General features: G+C 38.5%; 1 protein-coding gene across 1 annotated transcript in view; it reads right to left on the minus strand.

Moving 5' to 3' along the window:
- Positions 1 to 22,548, minus strand: part of Copg2 (coat protein complex I subunit gamma 2) — a 121,343-nt gene that overhangs the window by 74,939 nt on the left and 23,856 nt on the right. The window contains exons 6-9 of the mRNA XM_085683889.2: positions 13,371 to 13,446; positions 11,694 to 11,786; positions 10,373 to 10,459; positions 9,104 to 9,261 (exon numbers count right to left, since the gene is read on the minus strand). Coding sequence (XP_085540015.1) covers positions 9,104 to 9,261; positions 10,373 to 10,459; positions 11,694 to 11,786; positions 13,371 to 13,446 — 414 coding nt within the window. The remainder of the gene's footprint in view (positions 1 to 9,103; positions 9,262 to 10,372; positions 10,460 to 11,693; positions 11,787 to 13,370; positions 13,447 to 22,548) is intronic.

The following is a 22,548-nucleotide window of genomic DNA, read 5'->3' on the forward strand; positions in this document are numbered from 1 at the left end:
AAGCAACACTATGGAGAGGCAGACATGGCAAAGAACTGAGATATCTCTGCCAACAGAACACCAGCAAAATAATTTAGAAGTCAAATTTTCAGGCTCCAAAATGACTGCAACCCAAACAATTATCCTGACTGCAACTGCAAGAAAGACACCAAACATCTAGTAGCTAGCTGAGTATAACAGAACACGACTATGATAATTTTAGATCAAGAGGCAAGTGAATCAGTAATTCAAGTAATTCAGTTTGGGTTGCATAGCTGAATTTCAGGGGAACATGAGACCCTAGCTCAAAAAACATACAGGGAGAAAATATGAAAAAAGAGAAAAGAAATGATGTGGGATTCCCCTCTGTATGCTATGGATATGTCTTATTACCATTGGTTAATAAAGAAGCTGCTTTGATTTATGGAAGGGCAGAATGTAGCTGGATGGGAAAACTAAACTGAATGTAGGGACAAAGAAGGCGGGGTAGGGCAGATGCCTTGTAGCCACTCAAGAAGAGATGTGAGGTAACAAACCACAAGCCTAGGGGTAAAATACAAAATAGAAATGAGTTAATTTAAGATGTAAGAGCTAGTTAGGAATATGCCTGAGCCATTGGCCAATCAGTGTTGTAATTAATACAGTTTTTGTGTGATTATTCAGATCTGGGTGGCTGGAAATGAAAGCACAGTATCCATTTATGTAAAATAAGAAAAGAACAGAAAAGAAAAAGGCACAGAAATTGTTTGGGAAAATAAATGTTTATTGTTTGAGATTATCTTATTCTGTTGAACTTTAGACTAATTTGTTATGTAACAACTGATAATGCAGTATGTGATTCATAAGGGAATTATTATAAAATTAACATAAGAAAAGTAAGTATTTCAAGAACTCCAGAAGTACCTTCAGGTCAACTCATGAACACTGCCTCAAAGATAAGGACTACTTTCTTTCTGCTTTTGGTTTTATTTTAATTTTGGCTTTTGTTTTTGTTTTCTTGAGACAGGGTTTCTCTGTATAGCCTGGCTGTCCTGGAACTCACTCTGCAGAGCAAGTTGCCCTCTTAACTCACAGAGATCCACCTGTCTCTGCCTCCCAAATGCTGGGATTAAAGGTGTGTACCTTTACTCTGCCTGGCTTTTCTTTTTTCTGACAGAATTAAACTTAAACCCAAGGCTTCATGCATGCTGGACAAATGCTCTCTACTGAATCAAACTTCTAGTCCTATCTTAACTTTCCTATTAATTTTATCTATTAAGTCTGAAATAAATATTAGTGAGCCAAGTATGATGGCATATACCTGTAATCCCAGTATTCAATAACAAGAGGCAAAGGAGGAAAGTCATTGGTGAGTTCCAGGCTAGACTTGGGATACACAGTGATACCCTGCTAAGATACCAAGCTCTTCCCACCGAAATTAACATAAATGGAATCAATCAACCAATCAATCAATCTCTCTCTTTCTCAATCTTTCCCCCTCCCTGTGCTGCAGACTGAACCTATGGTCTTGCACATGCTCTAACACTGGACCACATCCCAGGCCCAGGATGTATTCTTTTGTGCATAACATCTCAGATTTAACCATGGGGCTGCATGAAAAAGTAATTGTTCATTTCTATCGTATAATATTTGTATGAACACACCGTAATTATTTTTAGACTCCAGTGTTCATGGACACTTGGACTGTTATACCTTAAGATTAAACCTTCTTGTACATGCCTTTTCATACAGTGTATGCATTTCTGTTGGTATTTATAAAGTGACTGAGGTGTTTTTGGTTTTTTTTTGGCTATAGATTCATAGAATCCACAGGTCAATTTAAAAAGAGATGACATTATTATAATATTGAATATTTCAGTATAAAAACAAAATATATACTTTGTTTTTTTTCAAGTAGCACATTAAATAATATTTTATAATTTTCTGTGAAGAGACACATTTTTGGAAAATTTATTCCTACAGACTTTATTTCAATAAAAATATAAATCATGTTCTTTTCAAAATTCTATCATATTTATTGGTTGTCTGAATAAGAAACTGACTTTGGATACTAATCCTTTATCTAGAAACCCTGGTAATTTCATGGTTTAATTAAAAAAAGATTATAGAGACGACTTTAAGGGAGAATGGCCAGAATATGGGGCAAAGCAAGAGTCAGGGGGTGCTTGTATAAGCTATATCTTCAACACTCTCTCTTCTTGAAAAGGCATCAGTACCCAACCACGGGAGTTCCAATCTGATGATTTTATGTAGTCATAGCACTTCTCAAAGACTCCATCTCTAGACATCACAGTTCAATGAAGTTTCCAAGTTTTTATTTCTATTATTTTATTTATATGTGTGTACATATATGTATGTATATGCACATATAATATATATGCATGCATACTGAGACAGTGTCTTAATCTGTAGGCCAGACTAACCTGAAACTCATTATGAAGCCCAGACTAGTGGCAATCCTCCTGCCTCAGCCTCTCCAGGAAGCATAGGCAGAGGGATCTCTTGAGTTCAGGCCAGTCTGATCTACACAATTCCAGGACAAGCAGAACTACATAGATAGAACCTGTCTCAAACAAACAAACAAACAAAAAACAGTTCCAAAGTAACTGGGACACATGATCAGGTGGTGTCAGCAACAGCCCTACTTTCTGGAATAAGTTTTCTATGTCAGTTATTTTTCTTATTGCTTATTTCTACGACAAAACCAAATGAAAAAGGGTTTACTCTGGCTCACATAATAGTGAAAGTGGCTCCAGCTGGGGCAGCAGGAGTGTCAGCAGCTGGAAACATTCCTCCCAAGGTCAGGAAGCAGAGACAGGTGAATGCCGATGCCAGTTCACACTCTCCTTTATACTTTTTATTCATTTGGGAACCCCAGGCCATATTCAGGCCAGGATGCACCCAGAAGTGTGTCTCCTAGGGCATCTAAGTCTGGTCAAGCTGACAATGATGAAGAACATCACAGCAACTGTTATTCTTACTTGCATCTCTTTGACTCTAACATGCTTTGCTCTTTAGTTCCTGTCTTCTAGGCTTTCTTAACTGAGACTAGATGTGGCTCACTCTTATTCACTCTACCTGAATTCACCAGCCTCCCTGGATCTGCATCTGACTTTTATCTCTTCAAATACTCACTTTGCCTATTCTCTTTTCTCTTTCTGAGTCACACTGCAGATACATTAGACTATGATGTTTTTCCCTAGGCTTCAAGTATTCTATTCATTTCTCCCTTATTTTCTTTCTATATTTCAGCTTAGGTAGTTTCCATTGAACTGTCCAAAATTCTCTAATCTAATCTCTTTCCCACTGTAATTAATTTTCAAATATATTTTTATTTCTGATGCTGTATTTTGATTAGACTTTTTTTCATGTCTATAATGGTTTGTGAAATTTCTTACCCATTTACATGTCCATTAAACTAAATCTTTAAACATTTTTATATAGTTGCTTTACATTTTTTTACAAGTTCAAGTATATAGGAGAGAGAGAGAGAAAGAGAGAGAGAGAAAGAGAGAGAGAGAGAGTGTGTGTGTGTGTGTATAGGTAGGTAAATGTTCATGTGTGTAGCAGCCAAAAGACAACTTCAGGTACCAAGTGCCATCTGTCGACTTTTTTTGAGACAATATCCCTCACTGTCCTGGAATACATGAATTAGGAAAGGCTTTGGTGATATCGCTGTCAGAGTCATTTCTGCTCCTATAAGTAATCTCCTACCCACATTCCTGTAAATACCCTCAATAAAACACATTGGTTCACCAAGCTGGACTTTGGTTGTATCCATACTGTGGTCTGTTGTCAGTTCCCTTTCAGGAATCTATTCATATCTCCCCAGGAAAAAAAGTTTTGTCATATTACATAATTGACACCCAAGCAGAGACATCAAAGAACAAACAAAGAGTTGGTGAGAAGTGGGTACATGATCCAGGCTATGGGTAGAGAGGCATGTAACTGAAACTGAGCAGACTGAGAGAGGATCATTCTCAGAGGAAATTCTGAATTGTCCTTTCATGTATGGTGTGTGTTACTGTACCTTTGTGTTATGACAGTAGCAGCATGGTTCTTGTAGGGTAGTGAGACATGTAACTAAGGGTGAACCATCAGGATTAGGAGTGTCTGTGGGAAGAATCCCAGACGTCAGACTTCATTTGTATAGTAGCAGGCATGAAATGGCATGTCTGCTTGATGAGTAGGTTGTAAATATGAAGATGAAGATGCCCTGAAAATATTTTAAGGTTTAAAGGAAATTTTACAGTCTTAGAGATTAGTGGACAAGGGTCAAGACTGTCAGCAAGCAGCAGCTGAGGTTGCCTGGCCTCTGTTGGGTGAAATTAGAAATGCATTTGAAGCCAAGATGACAGCTAAACAGGAAATTGTTTGTGTAAAGCAGGAAGTTGTCTGAGTAAAGGAGCAACTGCAACAAGAAAGAGATATCCAATTAGCACCCTCTGTGTTAGCTTCTGACTGGGAAAGTAAATTAGATAAAGTAGAAGACAAGATGGAGGTGTTGGCTTATTGTTTAAGGTTTGGGGGCCATAAGAAAAAGAGAGTACAAGTTAGATTCATATGCTAACACCCTTTGTGGAATCCAAGAACCATGGAAAGATTCAGAAAGTAAAGAAGAGGAGAAGATAGTAAAAGCAATAGAAGACACCTTAACGGTTCAACTTTTAATAGGAAAAGAAAAAAAAAATCTTCACCCAACATAAAGATGGGGGCCTTTACAATAGTCTGGTATAAGAAACAAGGGTGATCAGGGAATACTCGACAGCTGAACTAGAATTTGGAAAGACTTTTAAACAAACAATGAAAGAGCCTATCATAGCATGGCTTGTGAGGCTGTAGGACATGGGAGCATATGGGATCAGTTTGACTGCTGTAGAAGCAGAAAAACTGAGTCATGTAACTAACTTCCCATACCCCTTTAAGGCAAAGGCCTCATAACCTGTACAGTATGAAGGAAGTCGAGTGGCTTACCAAAGTCATTAGGAACACTGGGCTATCCCCATCTGATGTCCCCATAAGTATCAAGGGCTGGAGGACCATAGAGAAGGGGCAGATGCTATTAAGGAAACTAGGAATTAGAGAAGCTGTGTTTGAACCCAGTTCACTAGACCAGATAGAACTGTGTTTACAAGAGACGTTAAAGAAAAGATTGATCCTGCAGGGACCTTGAGGCTTTAGTGTGAAGCTTTAGTGGCTTTGCTGGGCCCTTTGGTGTGAGGCAGGATTTTTATGAAGTAGGAAAAGCTTATGCAGATCTCAATGACTTAGACCAGCATGTAAAGAGTGTCCATAAAGTAAGAGTAACCAAGGGATGAGAAAATGATAAAGCGAAAGAAGAGATCTGTCTGGGTTACTCGAAGACGAATGTGGCAGGATTTGTATCAAGCTACAGTTCCTAAGTAAGAATTGATAAAGTCAAATTCTGTGCTAAGAAGCTTCTGGAAGGCTTTGAAGCCCAAGGAGCAATCCACAGAAGAAGAGCAATACAGGTGAAGATAACCAAGCAGTTCCAAGGGTGATCAAAACCTCAGTTACTAAGGAGGTACAATTCCCTCCAGCAAAAGGTTACACTAGGAGTTTAGATGGTTTGCCCATTTGGGAACGCCCCCTCCAACAGCTAGGTGTTGTGAATGGAGAGCCCAACAGCTGCAGCTACATCCACAGTGCCAGCCCAGGTCCTATCTGACCCAGAAAGCTAACAGGTACAGAAAGGGAAAGCAAGACCACAGACTAGGCCAGGCCCACTGAGTTTATCAGGTGCAGAGAAATATAGGGAGGTTCAGTGGAAAACCTCCAGGAAATGTAAATTAATAGCTCAAAGAAAATGTCTGAAGATTAAGAATTAATTAAGTTAGCACCTCCTGTCCACACTTTGTATCCAACTCTGATCTGTGAAGGAAGCAACTGATACAAATGGATAGAATTTTTCCAGGCTGTATTAGAAGTTGCTTAAGTTCTCCTTTAGTATCTTCTTATTTGCAAACTTCTGGGGTCAGCTGACACTTGCTCAGAACAGATGACAAAGCACTTTGATGGTGCTTCCCTAAGGTTATTTGTGTAACCCCACTATTTGTTATGGGATGGTAGTTTTGCATGTTGCCTTGTTCTGCCCACCCTCTGGAAAAGGTTTTGTTTTAAAGATGACACAATGCTGACCTCTGAGTGTTTTGCAGATTTGGGAAGTCACTGGAGAGACAATTAGGTGCAAGGGTACTTCCACCTACCTTACAACCCTACCAAGGCTGGGTTAACTAATAGGGAAACAAAGCCAAAAAGGTATCCTACATGGGTGAAAATAAACTCTCCCAGAGTCCATAAAGTTACTGAATGAAAACCCTATGCCAGGGGTAGATTACCTTCCCGTAAATTGTTGGCTAGGGAAGCCCCTGAGGCCCCACAAATCATGAAGGCTATTGCTACTGCTGTTGGCTGTATCCCAGCACTAGATTGTAAGATCCTACTGACGAAGACAATTCATATATATACTTTAACTACAGGAATGGAAAAATAAAGCTGAGACTGAACAGGAAGCCTACACCTTGCTGTCTGGCTTTCATAGTGCCAGAAGGAGTCAGGAAGGCTGTTGGTGAAGAACTGTCACCAACATTCCTGCTTGGCTATAGTCCCTCGGTGTTGAAATAGCAATATGCCAGGCAGGATGTGCCTGTTTGTGTAATAGTGGCTTGTCTATTGTAAGTAAGACCAACTGATTTAAGTAAATCCAACTGATTTAAGTCCTTCTCCACAAAAGGGAGTTTCATGTCAGATACTGTAAGCCAGGACCAAAATCTGTAACTAGGGAGGTCATGGGTACCACCAATAAGAGAGCAAGTCCTATGGTTTATCTAGATGGATGTGATGTGCCTATAAAACTGCCTTCTAAACATGTGTGTTTTATAGATAGATTATTGTTGTAAGCCTCAACCCATAACTACTGGTGAAGCTCCTGAGAAGAAGTGGCTATTACTGTGGCATGGTGGTCTATTTCTTAGTCATAGTGAAGTTCTATAGTCACCCCCTCCAAGGCTCAGAGATCATTACAGAAGGGAGAGTGGGAAGAATGTCTATCTGGCCCAGACAAAGGAAGAGGTGAAATGTCAATGTTAACAGTCTATTCCAATATTGAAACATTCCATCCTTCAGGGAAACTCCTTAAGTAGGAAGGTAAATAACTCAAAATAGTTTCAGGAAGCTCCTGAAACTGACCAGATTCACTAGGCCCACTCTGCCAGATTACATAATGGGAACAGAGCTGCAAAGAAGACTCAGACAATCTGAGCTACGGCAAAGACTCTCAGAGGAGAAAAACTACAAAGAAGTATCTGACACCAACCACCTGCCTGGAAGAGGCTTAGACCAGGGTCACGTGGAAAGGGCACTTTCCAGCCTGTTGAGCTACCTGCTGGTTATGCAGTGTGCTCCAGGTTCCCATCTGTTATGAGCTGTTAGTCACGCTGGGGTGGGCCCTAATGATGCAGCTTTGAGTCATTTCTGTGCCTGTAAGTAACCTTCCACCATAATCCTGTAAAACTCATTCATTCATGAAATTGAACTTTAGTGGTATCTGTCTGTATTTTGGTTCCCTATCTGGGGTAACTAGATGTGTATATTATGTCTCACCAGGAAAAGTTTTGTCACATAACAGAGGAGTAGTATGATAAGCATTAGAAATACCTGATTACCTTGACATATCTGTAGACAGATGTTTGCACAGCCAAATGTTTAAAGAATCACTGCTACGTAACACTATGAGCTTGGGGTTTCGGGTGTTACAAAAGATTTGTATGTAAACTACATTAGATATGGTCAAGGATAATACTTTGTTCTTTAGTAATTTGTCCACTTTACCGTCAATGTACTTGACTTAAAACATTGCAATAATTCTGACAGATAAATTCAAAGTTAAGGAAACTAAGTTCTAGAGATGTTAAGGTGTTTAAGTCACAAGGGCCAGTTACTACCAGTATCAAATTCTAGTCAGATGTATCACATCTAAAAGCATAACTATTCCATCTATAAGGTATAAATATGCCTTTCAAGTTAAAAGAATGGGAAACTGCCAGATTACTATACCGGATTCCAAAAGTTCTAAGAGCAGTAAAGTCAGTCTCAACTATCAAAAAGCACTCTCATGAGAAAGTGTATCTACCATAATTAGGAAAGGTACCCTAAGGTGAAACTGTTACTGAAGTTACTGTTAACTAGCAGTGGTCATCAGTGAATTAATTTGTTTCTAATACTTTTTCTTCATTAAAGTCACACTGTTCTTGCCTCTTTGCTTTGACTATTAAACTCAAGCGTTGCTTATAAAAGTATAGTACAGACTGGCATAAAATAATACTTAAAACAAGAAAATAGCAAGTCATTTCTGTTATGAGAAGCCAATAGCTAACCTTGGGCTCAGCTGTTTTGGTTTTAATCAAGTTCAGCACACTACAGTCACAGCTGACATGAAAGACAGATTATTACGCTTCCCTTTTCAGCAATGCTTTGAAATGCAACTAGTCTAGAGATCTTAGTGCTAAGAGATCAAATGAGAAAGCTATTTTAAAATTAAGCCATAACTGGCCAGGTAGTAATGCATGCCTGTAATCCCAGCACTAGGGAGGCTGAGGCAAGAGAGGCTAACCTGGAGAGATCCTGTCTATAACTTAAAAAGAAAAATCACAGCCATTTAGGATGAGGAGCCTTCTTTGTTCCAAGTTTGCTGTACCTTGAAAGATCCCTACCCTCTTCCTGTTCTCCCCCACAGCCTCTAGGACTGCCACAATATTACTGCTAAGTCCACCTCTAAAGCACATTTACATAGTGACCCTGGGCAGATCATCCAATTTAGTATATCAACATTCTCTCTTATAAAAATACAAGATATACAAGACCATTCTTAATATCCCTCCTATATATCATATTCAATCATCTGTAAAACTTATGATCAATAGTATTTTTGTCCACCATTAGTTTGTAGGTATATTATTAATAATTACTATATATGTGCAAACATTAAAGTAAAAAAAATTCTTTTTAATCTGTAAAGTCAGTGCCTTCCTAAAAATATTCATAGGCAGTGACAAACAAGGGGCATTAACTGAACACTGAAGTCAGCTCAGTTTCGCACACTTACCCATCCTCACTTTCTCTCAGTAAGCGACTTGCAATTCGAATCAGCATGCAGTATGCAAACTGTGACTTGAGACCACATTTGGTGAATTTATTTAACATCTTGGAGACAGCAAGGCGATCATTCTTCCTAAGGTGATAAAGCACTCCCAATGCATGGTACTAAGAACAAGAAAAAGTGCACCATGAGCTTAGGATGGTGATAAGACACCTACAGGAAAGACAACTGCATGGAACTATACAAAAATAATTTAAAAAAAAAGATGTGCAAGTCAAATGGACAAAATACAGTATCTTTTTATATGAAATTAAACACAGGGATCACCAAAAAAGAGTCTAATTTACTTCAGAAGTTTTAAATTCAGAGTAGACAAGTAAAAAAGGGATTTCAGACAATCTGAAGCTAGATCTAGTGGTTTCAACACTGGCTTACATCCTCAGATCCAAGGTTCTACCAGCGTAACAGATTTACTTACTTATAACAAGGGTTTTGTTGGATTTCTCAGGTTGGTCTCAAACTCATGAACTCAAATGATCCTCCTACCTCAGCCTGCTTGAGTGCTGGGACTATAAGTACATTCCACTGTACCTAGTTCAAGGCCCCTTCAAGAGGCTTTAAATCTGCTATCACCTTAACAAAGGATTAATCTCCTAAAGGAGATTAGGAGAGTGTCATCATCCTGATGCTTTGTATAAAAGTACAATGATCAGAATTAGACCAATAGATAGATGTCTTTGAACGGAAAAATGACTGTTTTTCCACATTATTAAATATGCTAATATAAGAAGCTGTAAATATTAATACTTTGTCAAACATATACAGAGACTTCACACAAAACCACCAGTTAAAAATTTGATCATATTCCTTTAGGGAAGAATAGCCTACTAAATCTTAAGATCTTTTTAATAAAATGTTTTAATGTTTTACACAGTAAAATTGACTATTTTCACAATAGCTATCATCAACACCTAAGAAATAGAGTTTCCTTTTACACAAATTATTTTCAAGTGAAAAACTGGAAAGCATTGTGAATCCCTTTGCAATAAGCATGTCTATGTACTACTGAAAGGACAGTCTTCCCTGAACACTCCTACAGGAGGTCGTCTATTTTCTACCAAACACTTGAAAGCCAATGGAAATAATCAAAATTTGCAAGATACCTAGTAGATAAAATGACTAATAAGTGGATTAATATGTCAAAAAAATTGCCTTTAATATTGGATAATCAGTACTTTGTCCTTAGACATAAGATGAGAAGACTAAAGATAGTACCTGCACCATAATATTGTCGCTTGATGCAGCTTCTTGGGCTTCATTTATCCATCGTTTCACCACATCATAGCTTATCTTCATCATGTGCTAATTAAGAAAAAAGGGAGAATATATTATGCATGATCATTAGACACTAGAAATTTGAGTTAAATTTCTTGCAAAATTACTAAAAGACATTTCCCAAACACTGAAAATATTGTTTCTTTTTAAGTCGACAATGTCTCTATTCCTAGGACAACTATAAACTGTAATTTTTTTCTCGATATCTCTTTGCAAAGTAATAAACACCCATTCCTTTGTGAGCTGAAAAAGGTAAGCAAAAGAAAGCAACAAAAGGGGGAAAAATATAGAATGTACTTAAATAATGTTAATATAAGCTTTACTTCCAGAAAATTCCCCTGGAAGAAAGAGACAGACTACGATACACTCCTTGGTCTAAAGCCTGATCCACGACATCCTAGAATCAGGCAGTCTTGTAATTTCAGTGTTCTAATGATTTGGACATGTGTGGGTAGGTATGTTTGTTCCTGAGGGTGAGGTGTTGTGGGTGGGTGTGCATATGTATATAGAGGCTAGAGGTCAAACTTATTTTTTGAAGCAGGATCTCTCACTAGGACTTGGGACCTGATAATTGTCTAGGCTGGCTAGCTGGTGAGCTCCAGAAATCAGCCTCTCCCCACCCCAGCCCCCCAGAGCTGGAATTACAAGCATATGCCCCATGCATGTCTTTTTATGTGAGTTCTCTGAAACTCTGACTCAAGTCCTCATGCTTACTGGCAAGTATTTAATCAACCAAGCAGTCTTCCTAGTTCCACATTTCCTGATTTTAACCAAATGCAATGTGTAAGGTTGTAATGAATAATTTTGTCTTGCTGAAGGGAGAAAGAAAAGCTATTACTGAAACAAAAGGTCACTTCTTCAAAGGAAATTCAGAAGCGGTAAGAGAGACTTTAAAGGACATAGATAGATACAGGAAACCAAGGAGAGCTAAGGACAAAGAGGCAAAAGCAAACATATGGGGCACAAAGGAAGAACATAAAAACCAATGCTGTTTCCTCCCTGTTCATTGCTCTTATCTTATGCACCACCTTCAGTAGGTGCACAATTTTCAGGTTCCCCAAAGCTTCCAAACATGGAAAGTTCAAGTTTTTATTGCCCATTAAAAGTGATCAGTATTCTTCTAAATAAAACACAGCTGGATAAAGTAACAGGATGTACACACATTTTTGACTGTTTGTCTTGTGAGAGAATAATAGTGAAATTTATGTTTTAACTAGAAACAAGACCATGTATAAGAAACAGCTGCTGCCTCATCACTTACTAAGGAAGATACAAGTGCTGAACTGGATACACTGGAGACTTTATCCACAATGGCCTGCTTCATGTATCTTTCAATAGCTTGCAACATTGTTCCCTAATAACATTTAAAAAGAAAAAGTTAGTAAAAATCATTCATTCAAAATAACTACCCACAAAAAAATGTATGAAAACTGGCCATATACGTGTTCTGTATAAATATTCATTTTGCAATAAAAGATTATATACAGTAATAATATCCTAGAGAACAGAACTCAAACAATCCAGTACAAGCTACACATGAGCACACGCGCGCATGCACTCACTCACACACACACACACACACACACACACACACACACAGAGAAAGAGAGAGACAAAGTGTGTATGCATGTATGTGTGTGTTCAAGGTCAACCTGAGCAAATTAGTTAGACTCTGCCTCCCCCTAAAAAGAAAGAAAAGAAAAAGAAATTCCTATATGGGAGTGGAAGCTCCTTCTGAAATCTTGAAGATGGTTAGATAGCTCTGTATGAAAAGTAGATTTTCTACATCTTGAACAATTCTACACATCAAATGCAATTTCTGATTATTTTAAGGCATAAGAAATTAAATGTATAGTATACTATTATAGCAAGTCCTCAGCATGGAATCTTTTGGAAGTAGGTTCTTTTAAACACGGAAAAAGGCTTTTGTCCTAGAAGGGTAGTGGCAGATACAAATGAGTAGACATACTAAGACCAGCATTGAGATAATTTTAATTTTACTAAAGTAATTTTATTGCAAACAATAATATTTCCAAGTCCTACACTAAGAATACTTTAAAAAGAAAGCAACAAAATAGTAAGATAGCAAAAATAAAACAAGCTGTTTATATTATTTCTTTTAGTATTTATATTAATAAGATTTCCAATTTGATCTGGATTAAATAATAAAACATGAAGCAGGTATTGTGATCCACACCTTTAATCTTAGCACTCAGGAGGCTGAGACAGAAAGATTATGAATTCAAGGTCAGTCTGAGCTATGTAGTGAGTTAATGATCTAGTCTCAAAAAAATTATAAACCTTGAAAAGACTGCAATTCAGAGACACATCCAAACATAAATCTGCAGTGATTATTCAATCTGCTTGGCAATCCTGACCCTTTCAAATTTTCCTACTTCAAGTTCCTAGAAGAGACAGCTATATAATCTCACCTTTCCACATAGAACAGAATAGATAAGAGTAAACAAATGACCCGGGCAAGGTAGACGTAATCTACCAGCTTTCTGGTGACTAGTTACATATATCTACCCTCAAGTATCTGCATCACCAGTAAGTGATGGACTACCCCTGTGGCTAAGGGAAACTGCACTGCTGATTTCCTGACAGTTGCTCTAGTCCCTCTTTTGTTAAAGGTTTACCTCAAATCCTGAGAGATCTCAGTCTACAATAAAGCTTCTGTAAAAAGGTAGAATGGAATGGGATTTTTGTTTCCTATGTATGATATACCCAAGTATAATAGTTCATGACAGCAAACAGAAAAGAAGAGACTACAATACATAAAAGGAAAAATAAGCTGAAGGAGAAAAATACTGGAGTTAATAACCTCTCTGGTGGTCACCTTTCTTCACACTGAAGATCTACCAAGTCAGACTTGGGGCCTACTAGATCTGCATGCTAGATCTAAAGATAGCAACTTACTAAAACAAAGAGAACTCACATCTGTGATTCTGCAGAGAGCCCTGATGGCTGGGCCTCGGTACACATCTTCCTTTCCAGTCATGTCCTTGGTCAGACTAAAAGACAAATTGATTAGCATGAGTTTAATCAAAATGTTCTCTCCTTAGAGTCCACTTCTAACCAATTCCTAATTGTCTTCATGGTGACTTTATCACCACCACTAGTTCAACAAATACTGCCCTGGAAGACACACTCCAATAGAGTGAAAAAGAAACAACAAACAACAAACAAATGAAAAAAACGCATAATTTTAAATACAGATAATAAACAATAATAATGATAATAATGGCAATATTATACAAAGCCCTGGGCTAAAATTTCCCCAAATCCTAAAAAGCCATCAGACTAGAGAAACTTTCTATCTGAAATTAACATATGATACGCTCATTCATTCCCTCTTACTGCCTTCTCACCCACAGATTCCCAAACTGACAATCAATGACTTCAGCTCTTTCTGCCAAGCGTTAGAAGTAGGCAGATGCTATGTACTGAGCTATGTGGTTCCACATCATTCTTTAAAAGGCTAGCCTTTCATCCTCCTACTCATGTCCTCTATTCATTCATACTACTCCTAAACTGGCAATCAGACTCCCTGCATCTCTACCTTTCTCAACTCCTCTTCATATCATCTAAAATAGCCACAACTGACTCATTCTGTTAGGACAGTGGGAGCAAAAAGTATGAAAAACTGAGAGCCCACTCACTGTTTACTCTTTAACCTATAAAAGCAATTAATTTAACAAAACTGTTTCTAAGTATTAAAAAAAAGATCAGTGAAAAACAAATGTTAACACTTGTCTGTCCTCACCTACCAAGTCTTCAATGCCACTTCACTGAAAATAACTTCTTAGTAAGGAAGTTACTAGCACTAACCATAACTCCAAGATTTATTAAAATACTTACCCCTGAATGCTGACCTTTCCTTTTTTACTTAATAATATAACAAGATCCTTCCTAGATCCTTGCTATTTTCTTTTCAAAACAATATTCTTTTGCTTCTTACCCAGTGACTGTATTAGTTAATATTCTAAAAGAATGGTAATATTAGGTATTTTATCCTGTTTAATGTTTCCCATTAAATTAACTGCAATGCTGCTATTTAGGGGATCAGACTCAGAACCCTGAACTCACTTCACCACTGAGCTGTATCCCCAGTTTTAAGTTTATGATATACTTTGTCAATGCATTCTTCACCTCTTTCTGTTTCTCAATGTTTTCTTTTTTTAAAAAAAAAAAAAGAACAGACATTGAATTTTGACAATATTCTTTGGATATATAATCATTTAGTTTTTGCCTTCAAATACTAATACAAGACAGTACATGAAGGGAATTCCATGTGTTAAGGAATTGATAAGGGGTGGCCTGAGTTCAATCCCTGAGACCCACATTATATAAAAAGACAATTTACTTCAGAAAGTTGTTCTTTGATCTCCATAAATATGCTATTGCATGTGTATGCCCACACATCTACATACACACATAATTTAAAAATTGATATGATACTTCCTTATTGTGGTGAATTTTATTTAAAAACATAAGATGCTTCAAGTAGAAATATGGAATACTGTCCTGCAGATATGAAATATTATAATTTATTATAATCTCATTGTGTAGCCCAGGCTAGATTCAAATTCACAATCTTCCTTTTTCAGCCTCACAAATGCTGGGACTGGAGGTTTATACTGTATGTGGATTCAATATTATTTTTATGATTTATTTTTTCAAGACAGGACTTCTCTGTGTAGCCCTGGCTGTCCTGGAACTTATTCTGTAAACCACGCTGGTCTTGAACTCACAGAGATCCACCTGCTTTTGCCTCCCAAGTGCTGGGAATAATGGCAGGCACCACCACCTGGCTATAAGCACTTCAAGTAAAACTGGGGTGCTGGAAAACCCTAATATTTGGGAGGTAGAGGCAAGCAGAACTCATTCAAGGTGAGCAAGGTTCACAATGAGACCCTGTTTCAAATAAAACAAAAAACCTGTTAAAAGGAATTAACTTCTACAATTAGTTTCTGTTAAAGTTTTGGCTCAAATCATTCTTTTATATAGCTTAGGCTGGCCTTGAATTTGGAATCCTCTTGCTAACACTTCCTAAGTGCTAAGATTAGAACTGTCCTTCACCACACCTGGCTGGCTGTATTTTATCTCTGTATCTCTTTTAACAGACTATATTTAGGGTTAACTGCATCCAATCATTCTGTATAGCAACTTTTATTTTGAATACTTTCTTTGTTCCTTAGAAGGCAATGCTCTCCAAGAGACTTTTCACAATGATGAGAATGTTCTACATCATTGAATATATTATCGATAGGTTCTTTACTGTTACTGAGCACTCACAATACACGGGAGGAACTAAAGAACTGAGTCTTAAATTTAGCTTCAGTTATGTTCTCTATACTTTTGGTATCTTACATAGCTACTTGCTACCTTACTGAACAGAGCTAGAGTTAGTGTGCTCTACTAAGTGTTATGTTTTCTTTCTGAAATGTGCAAGATTTATATTTTAACTTCAGCTCTTTTGTGATTGCCACAAAATTTTAGATAAAAAATTAACTTATAAAACCTCAGAAAATTAATGTACATATAACATCACTTTTGTCTGCTTGTCCATCTCCCTCAATTTTGAATTTTTGAATTATGAGAAATATTTATAAGCACATATGCATAATATTTACATTCGGTTTTAACAATAATTCCTAGAGTGGTTTTATCCTTTCTTTTAAAAACTCAATGTTCACTGCTAACTCATATTCTACAACCTATTACAGAATTTACTCTTAATTTTAGGATTACTGTAATTTGAATTGTAAGAAATGTTCATTGATGTTATGGTCCCCACATTCTTTCAAGTCTGAAAGTCTGACTATTGTCTCTGTATTTGAAATACAACTTGCTTAGCAATTTGTAAAGTACTCTTAAATCTGATTCTTTCTCTTATAGCTTTGTGGACACTATCCCCATTCTTTTCTGACACTTAAAATTATCATGAATGGCTAAAATCAGACTGGGTCAAGTGGTCAGTCTCTGGAGTCTATCTCTCCCTGCTCCCCATCCACTATATAGCACAGGCTGGCCTGGAACTTGCTATACTGCTCAGGTTGACTTGGAATTCAGTCTCTCTCTTTCAGTTTACAAAGTACTAGGGTTGCAGACATGCACCATCACATCTACGTGACTAGCATTGTCTTTTTCAACAATATAATCTCTTCAAGATGTATTTTAGCACTGGTCATTCTACTGCAATTTTTGTTTGAATGCAGTATGCTATTTTAAGCTGTAAATTTCTTTCTTCATAAGCCAAGAAAATTTTTTCCTATTTTATCAATGAATGTTTTGTTTGTCTATAAACTAGGTTTGTTTCAGCAATATCAAACGTTTATCCCTCACTTTCATTGTTACCTTAATCTTTACTTTTTGTTCCACGTTACAGTAAGGGTTTATTATATAGCAAATGGTATTCTAGAGACTTGGATATGTTAATGAGCAAAAGACAAACATTCCTGCTGTCAACAAGTGTATATTCTCACAAGGACAATCTAAGCAATATTTTAGGCTTTGCAGGCTGTAAGATTTCCTCACAGCTATTCAGTTCTCCTGAACTGAATACAAAAATACCCAAGCAGAACATACACGGGGTAGGGAAAATAGTATTCCTAAACCTTAAGCCTAAAAGAAGTTTACATGGTTGGATTTCAAAGTTCTTTTGCACTATTAATGTCTTCTTTTTTTTTTCTATGCTTCTCCCTTTAAGAATGAGAAAGAGTGTTAAGTGTGATTCTCTGCCCACTCCACCACTATATTTGGGGAGCACATATGGGGAGACCCGTGGACCTAAGAAATTAGGAAGCACATTATTCTTCACTAGGAGGAAATAGGCCAAGAAACTTGCCCATAACTACATTTTGACAATTTACATGGTGACATCTAGGACTTTTGAGCTAGAGTTGACATCATGGGTTTAGTCTTTGGAGGACATTATGAGAGGAAAAATTCATTTTACATGTAGGGCAGATGTGAACCTGCGGGGACTAGGGGGAAGACCGATGAGCTACATGCAAGGTTCCAAAGATACTCAGGTATTATTCTCTAGAACCTACAAATTTATCTTATGAGGCAAAGTTCTTTGTAGATGTGATTAAAGATTTTAAGATGGGAGGGATTATGCCAGAACAGTGGGGCAGGCCCCACATATAATCACAAGCATCCTTCTAAGAATAAAGCAGGAGCCTGACGCAGGAAGTACAAGATGTGAAGCACGAGACAAGACAATGCAGGCGGCCTCCAGCTAGAGAAGGTAAGCAAATGTCCTAGAGTGGCCACAGAGAGCAAGCCTTGGCCATACCTGACTCCAGCCAAGTGAAATTGCTTTTCAGAGTTGTTCTGTGTATGTTGGTATATGATATGTATATATGTACACATTCGTGTGTGTAACAGTGATCACATGTATGCCACAGCAAGCACGTGGAAATCAGAGCAACTTGAAATGCTAGTCCTTGCCTTTCCCCTTGTTTTACTGCTCCACATGCTAGGCCCACTGGTCCACAAGCTTCCCATCTAGTTCACTGCAGGGAGGCTATCCACCATGAACCATGGGGACTCAAACTCAGGTCCTCATGCTTGCATTGCAAATGCATTGCCCACTGAGTCATCTTCCTAGCCTGATCTGTAAAAGAGCTCTCTGTCCTGTTTTTAAGCTCCAAGCTGTTTAAGTTAGCAGGTTTGTAGTAACTTGCTAAGCAGCAGCAGGAAACAGGCTTGGCATTTTTGTTGTTTCTGAAAAGGATCAATTAGTAAACATTTTAGAATTTTGTAGCCTATGTTTCCTCAACACTATTCAAATCTTTCATAGTATGAAAGCAGTCATACACAATACATTAAAAAATGGGTGTGGTGAGTTGGGGATTTATCTCAATGGTAGCCAGGCAAGCACAAGGCGCTGGATTCAGTCCTCAGCTACAGAAAAAAATGGGTGTGGCTATATTCAAATAGAATTTTATTTTAAAAGATTAAGCAGTGATTTTAGCCATGGCCCAGAGTTCCCTAAATTACGTTCTATAAATGTCTTAGCTTCCCTGAATGCTGGAAAAGGCTTGTTCCAGAAGGCTTATATGGCAATGTGCTGACAGAACTACGAAGCACAGCAAGGGCAACAGGTTAGCAGGTGAAACCAGGTCAACAAATTTTCTCCAGTTTGCAACCAGTTATTTAATAAGCAACTGTATGGCTGGGGTATGAAGTGCTACATCTAAAGGCTCATGTGTTAAAGACTCAGTTGCCAGCTAATGGCTTTTGTGATCCTGATGAATTTGTAGTATGATAGCATCATTGAGAGGTGCTTTGAAGGGCATATTCTGTCCCAAACTCTTTTCTCTTCTGCTTTCTGTCTCATGTTTGCCCCAAATGGCCAACCACTATACACCCCAACACAATGATCTGGTGTGAGAGGTCCTTCTGTCTATGTGTTGCTTTTATTGGTTAATGAATAAAGAAACTGCCTTGGCCTGTTGAAAGGGCAGAACATAGGTAGGCAGGGAAAACTGGACTGAATGCTGGGAGTAGGAAAGAAGAGAGGGAGACGCTATGGAGCAGCCGCCAGAGTCAGCCACTGCCACATGGCACTACACAGATTAATAGAAATGGGTCAAATTAATATGTAAGAGTTAGCCAATAAGAAGCTAGAGCTAATGGATCAAGCAGTGATTTAATTAATACAGTTTCTGTGTGATTATTTTGTTCTTTCCTCCATTCTTCTCATCAGGTGTGGTGTCACAGAAAGTAGAAACTGACTAACAAAGCAACCTTCTAAGGAGCCTTTTGAAATATACTCCAGAGTTACTACTCTTAGTCCCTGGCTAAACATTAACTTTAAGCAACTCTCCCACATTTCTGTGGCATGCAGATATGAGTTGTGCATTTGTAATTCCACTGGATTGGAAACAAAATACGTAACCAAAGCCAGAAATAAGGCAGTATAAATTAAATGAGCTGAATCCTGCACAAAACTGCTGAAATCAAAAGAAGCCTAAAACTATACCAAGTGGCTCAGAAGAGGCATTTATGGAGCTCAGGGTACCTTGGCTATACTGCTGCCATGACAGGCTCAATAGTGACCAGCCAGAAAGTAGACCTGAGTTTACTGTAAGGCAACACCTTGTTCCAGGAAAGATCACAAAATGAGACCACCCAGGCACCACCCAGGAAGAGGCCAATCAACATCCAAGGGGAAAATACCTAACATTCCAACCATTATAGATAAGATCACCAGATGCCTTAGTCCAGCACACATCCATTCCTTTTCACCAAGACACCCCTGGACAAATGTGAATCAGGGGTCCTGAACCTTAGAAATTCCCTCACCCCAACATCTGCTATGATAAAAACCCTACCCCAACTGAGCTTGAGGCTCTCTGTTCTCACCACTGCTTCAGACAGACTGGGAGCCCAAGCTTGAGCCTGAATAAAGGCTCTTTGTTTATACATACAAGTTTGGACTCTGTGGTGGTTTTCGGGGGACCCCGCGATCTGGACATAATACAGGATGTAAACATCCTTCAATCTCTATTAAGTCTAATCTACTATTGAAATCTCACGATGGTAACGATTTACTATTTCAACAAAAGCCTACTACAGGAAAGTGAGCAGAACACACAGTATGTAATCCTTGCTTCTACAGCTCATTCCAAGGCTAACTATGTCCATTGTAAGAGATGTTGCCCCCCTCAGAGTCAGTAAAGGACGTACCCAGACACCAAAATCTTATCACAAAGGAGATTTAGTACCTGGGAGGTGGGGAGGGCGCTGCAAAGGCAGATAGCAAGCAAAGGCAGCAAGTGCAAGCAACAAAGGAGGTGCTTTTCACAGGAGTGGGTTTTTAAGGAGGAAAAGGGGGGAATATGTGCTGGTAAATCCTCATTGGATATATTAACCAAATAATGCATTTTGATGGCTGGACTTGGTGTTTTGCCTCAGAAATGAGTCAGTGGACTAGGCCATGGGGGCTAGCTTTAGAAATTTAATAACAAGGGGGAGAAGGGTAAAAGTAAAAACCTGTTGGCACCATATTTGTCATGCTTGGGCCTCCATTTTCCATGCTCAGGCCTACTAGGACCCTCCATCCATCATCTCTTTCCTATGCCATTCAGTCTATTTCCCCCTAATCTTTAGTATGGACTTATTCCAATCTTGTCTCTCCAAGACTTGCCTCAAACCTACATTCCACAGGATGTGAGCCCTTTGTTGGATGTACCCTGGTTGGACTATTAGTTGTTCCCTACTTCCAATTCACCACTGTCATAGGCATAAAAACACCAAAATGTATTCAAATGAATAACATGGATTTGAAATACAATGCTATTTGCTGCCACTATACAAAATCAATTACTTCTGTGAGTAGAGTGGCTTACTTCACTAATATGTTGACTTCAAAGGGGCCCAGCAGTCATTACTCCTGATATACTATATAGTTCACTTCCTTCCCAGGCCTTCACTGATGTGGGAGTGTGGGGTGGCCATGGCTGTCAATTTCTCATTCAGAGGTATATAAAAGAGAAATGTGGAGTATTTCTGTGCTGAGGACAACCATCACCCAACAGGAACAAGAAGCTAATTAGTTAAATGTTTCTGCCTTTTTATCCCTCAACAAACAGGGATCTCTAAACTACACTGAGAATGAGAAGAGAATACCATCTAGTCTATTTCTGCTGACATAAAGAAAATACCTTAGACTGAGTTCATTTATCATGAATAGAAACTCATCTGCTTACAGGTCTGGAGGATGGGAAGTTCAAGATCAGGTACCAATAAAAGATGGCACTACCCAGGGGGCTTCAAAGGGTCAAAAGGCCTGAAGTCAAAGAGGCAGTGTAATGATTTCAGCCACAAAAAGCTGATATTTTGGGGTTCTGGAGCCGTGCACATGCGGATGGGTCCTCAGGCACAGAGATGCCTGAATGTTAAAGGTCCCCATGTGACCCACCTGTGTGATACACATGCGCACATGCGTGGTTACGTCCACAATGACTCCGCTAAGCCCCTGTGCACATGCATGAGCCCGTGAGCCCGTCATCTGCATATGACATAGTCACGCCAACCCCCTGTGCATATGCGCTAGGCGGCTTTTAAAAAGCCGGTCCCTCTCTCCCTCTCCCTCTCTCTCTCTCTCTCTCTCTCTTTTTCTGCACACCGATTCCCCAGGCCTGTACGCACCCCCTCTAATAAACTCTTAAGTGGGTTTGTTCCATATTTCCTTCTCACTTGTGCCAGGTAATTTCGGGCAGTACTGTGAAGCTTCTTTTAAAACAGCATTAATCTGCTGGGTGACCTAATTAATATCCTCTAAAGCACTCTTTTCTTCATATTACTGCATTAGAACTAAAACAGCACCACACACATGCCATCATATACTGCTTCCTAGAGCGGTGGTTCTCAAGCTTCCTAATGCTGAAACCATTTAGTACAGTTCCTTATGTGGTGACCCCCCAACCATAAAATTATTTTCATTGTTACTTCATAACTTTAATGTAGCTACTGTTATGACCCACAATATAAATATCTGATGCAACCCCTAATGGTCGAGAACTGCTGTCCTTGAGGAACATTCCTCAGCCTCACTGGAAACCACTTCTGACTTACCCTTCAGTAGACATCCCAGCACTCCACTGGGTTGCCTACTTCTAGGCAAAATACATCATGCTAACCATTATATTCCATACTCATGTCTATTGTCACAATGTTTTGCCATAAAATAGGTGGCAATGTCTTATAGCATTCTATAACAATAAATCAAGAACAGTTTTCACGAGAACATACCTATATCATTCCCTTGGCTTGTTTTACAATTCACAGAGTTTTTAGTTACTTTCAATGTCCTATTCCTTTATGTAGATCCATATTTTCATTATCACATTATTCTAACTGAAAAAAGTTTGAATTTATATGTTAATATACTAAAAACAAATACTTCAGTTTCTGTATGCCTGAAATTGCCTTTAGATTATTTTAAAGAAATGTGTGTAGTGTATGTATGTGTGCATGTTTGGGAGGGTATACATTAAGTGGGCTGTATGCATGCCACAGTGCATGTGTGGAAATCAGGACAAAGTCAAGGTGTTTCTGGCAATGCTCACAATGTTGCACAATGTGACTTCACTGAGGCC

This window comes from Myodes glareolus, chromosome 25 (genome assembly GCF_982192425.1).
Source record: "Myodes glareolus chromosome 25, mMyoGla1.1, whole genome shotgun sequence".
Lineage (NCBI taxonomy): Eukaryota > Metazoa > Chordata > Mammalia > Rodentia > Cricetidae > Myodes > Myodes glareolus.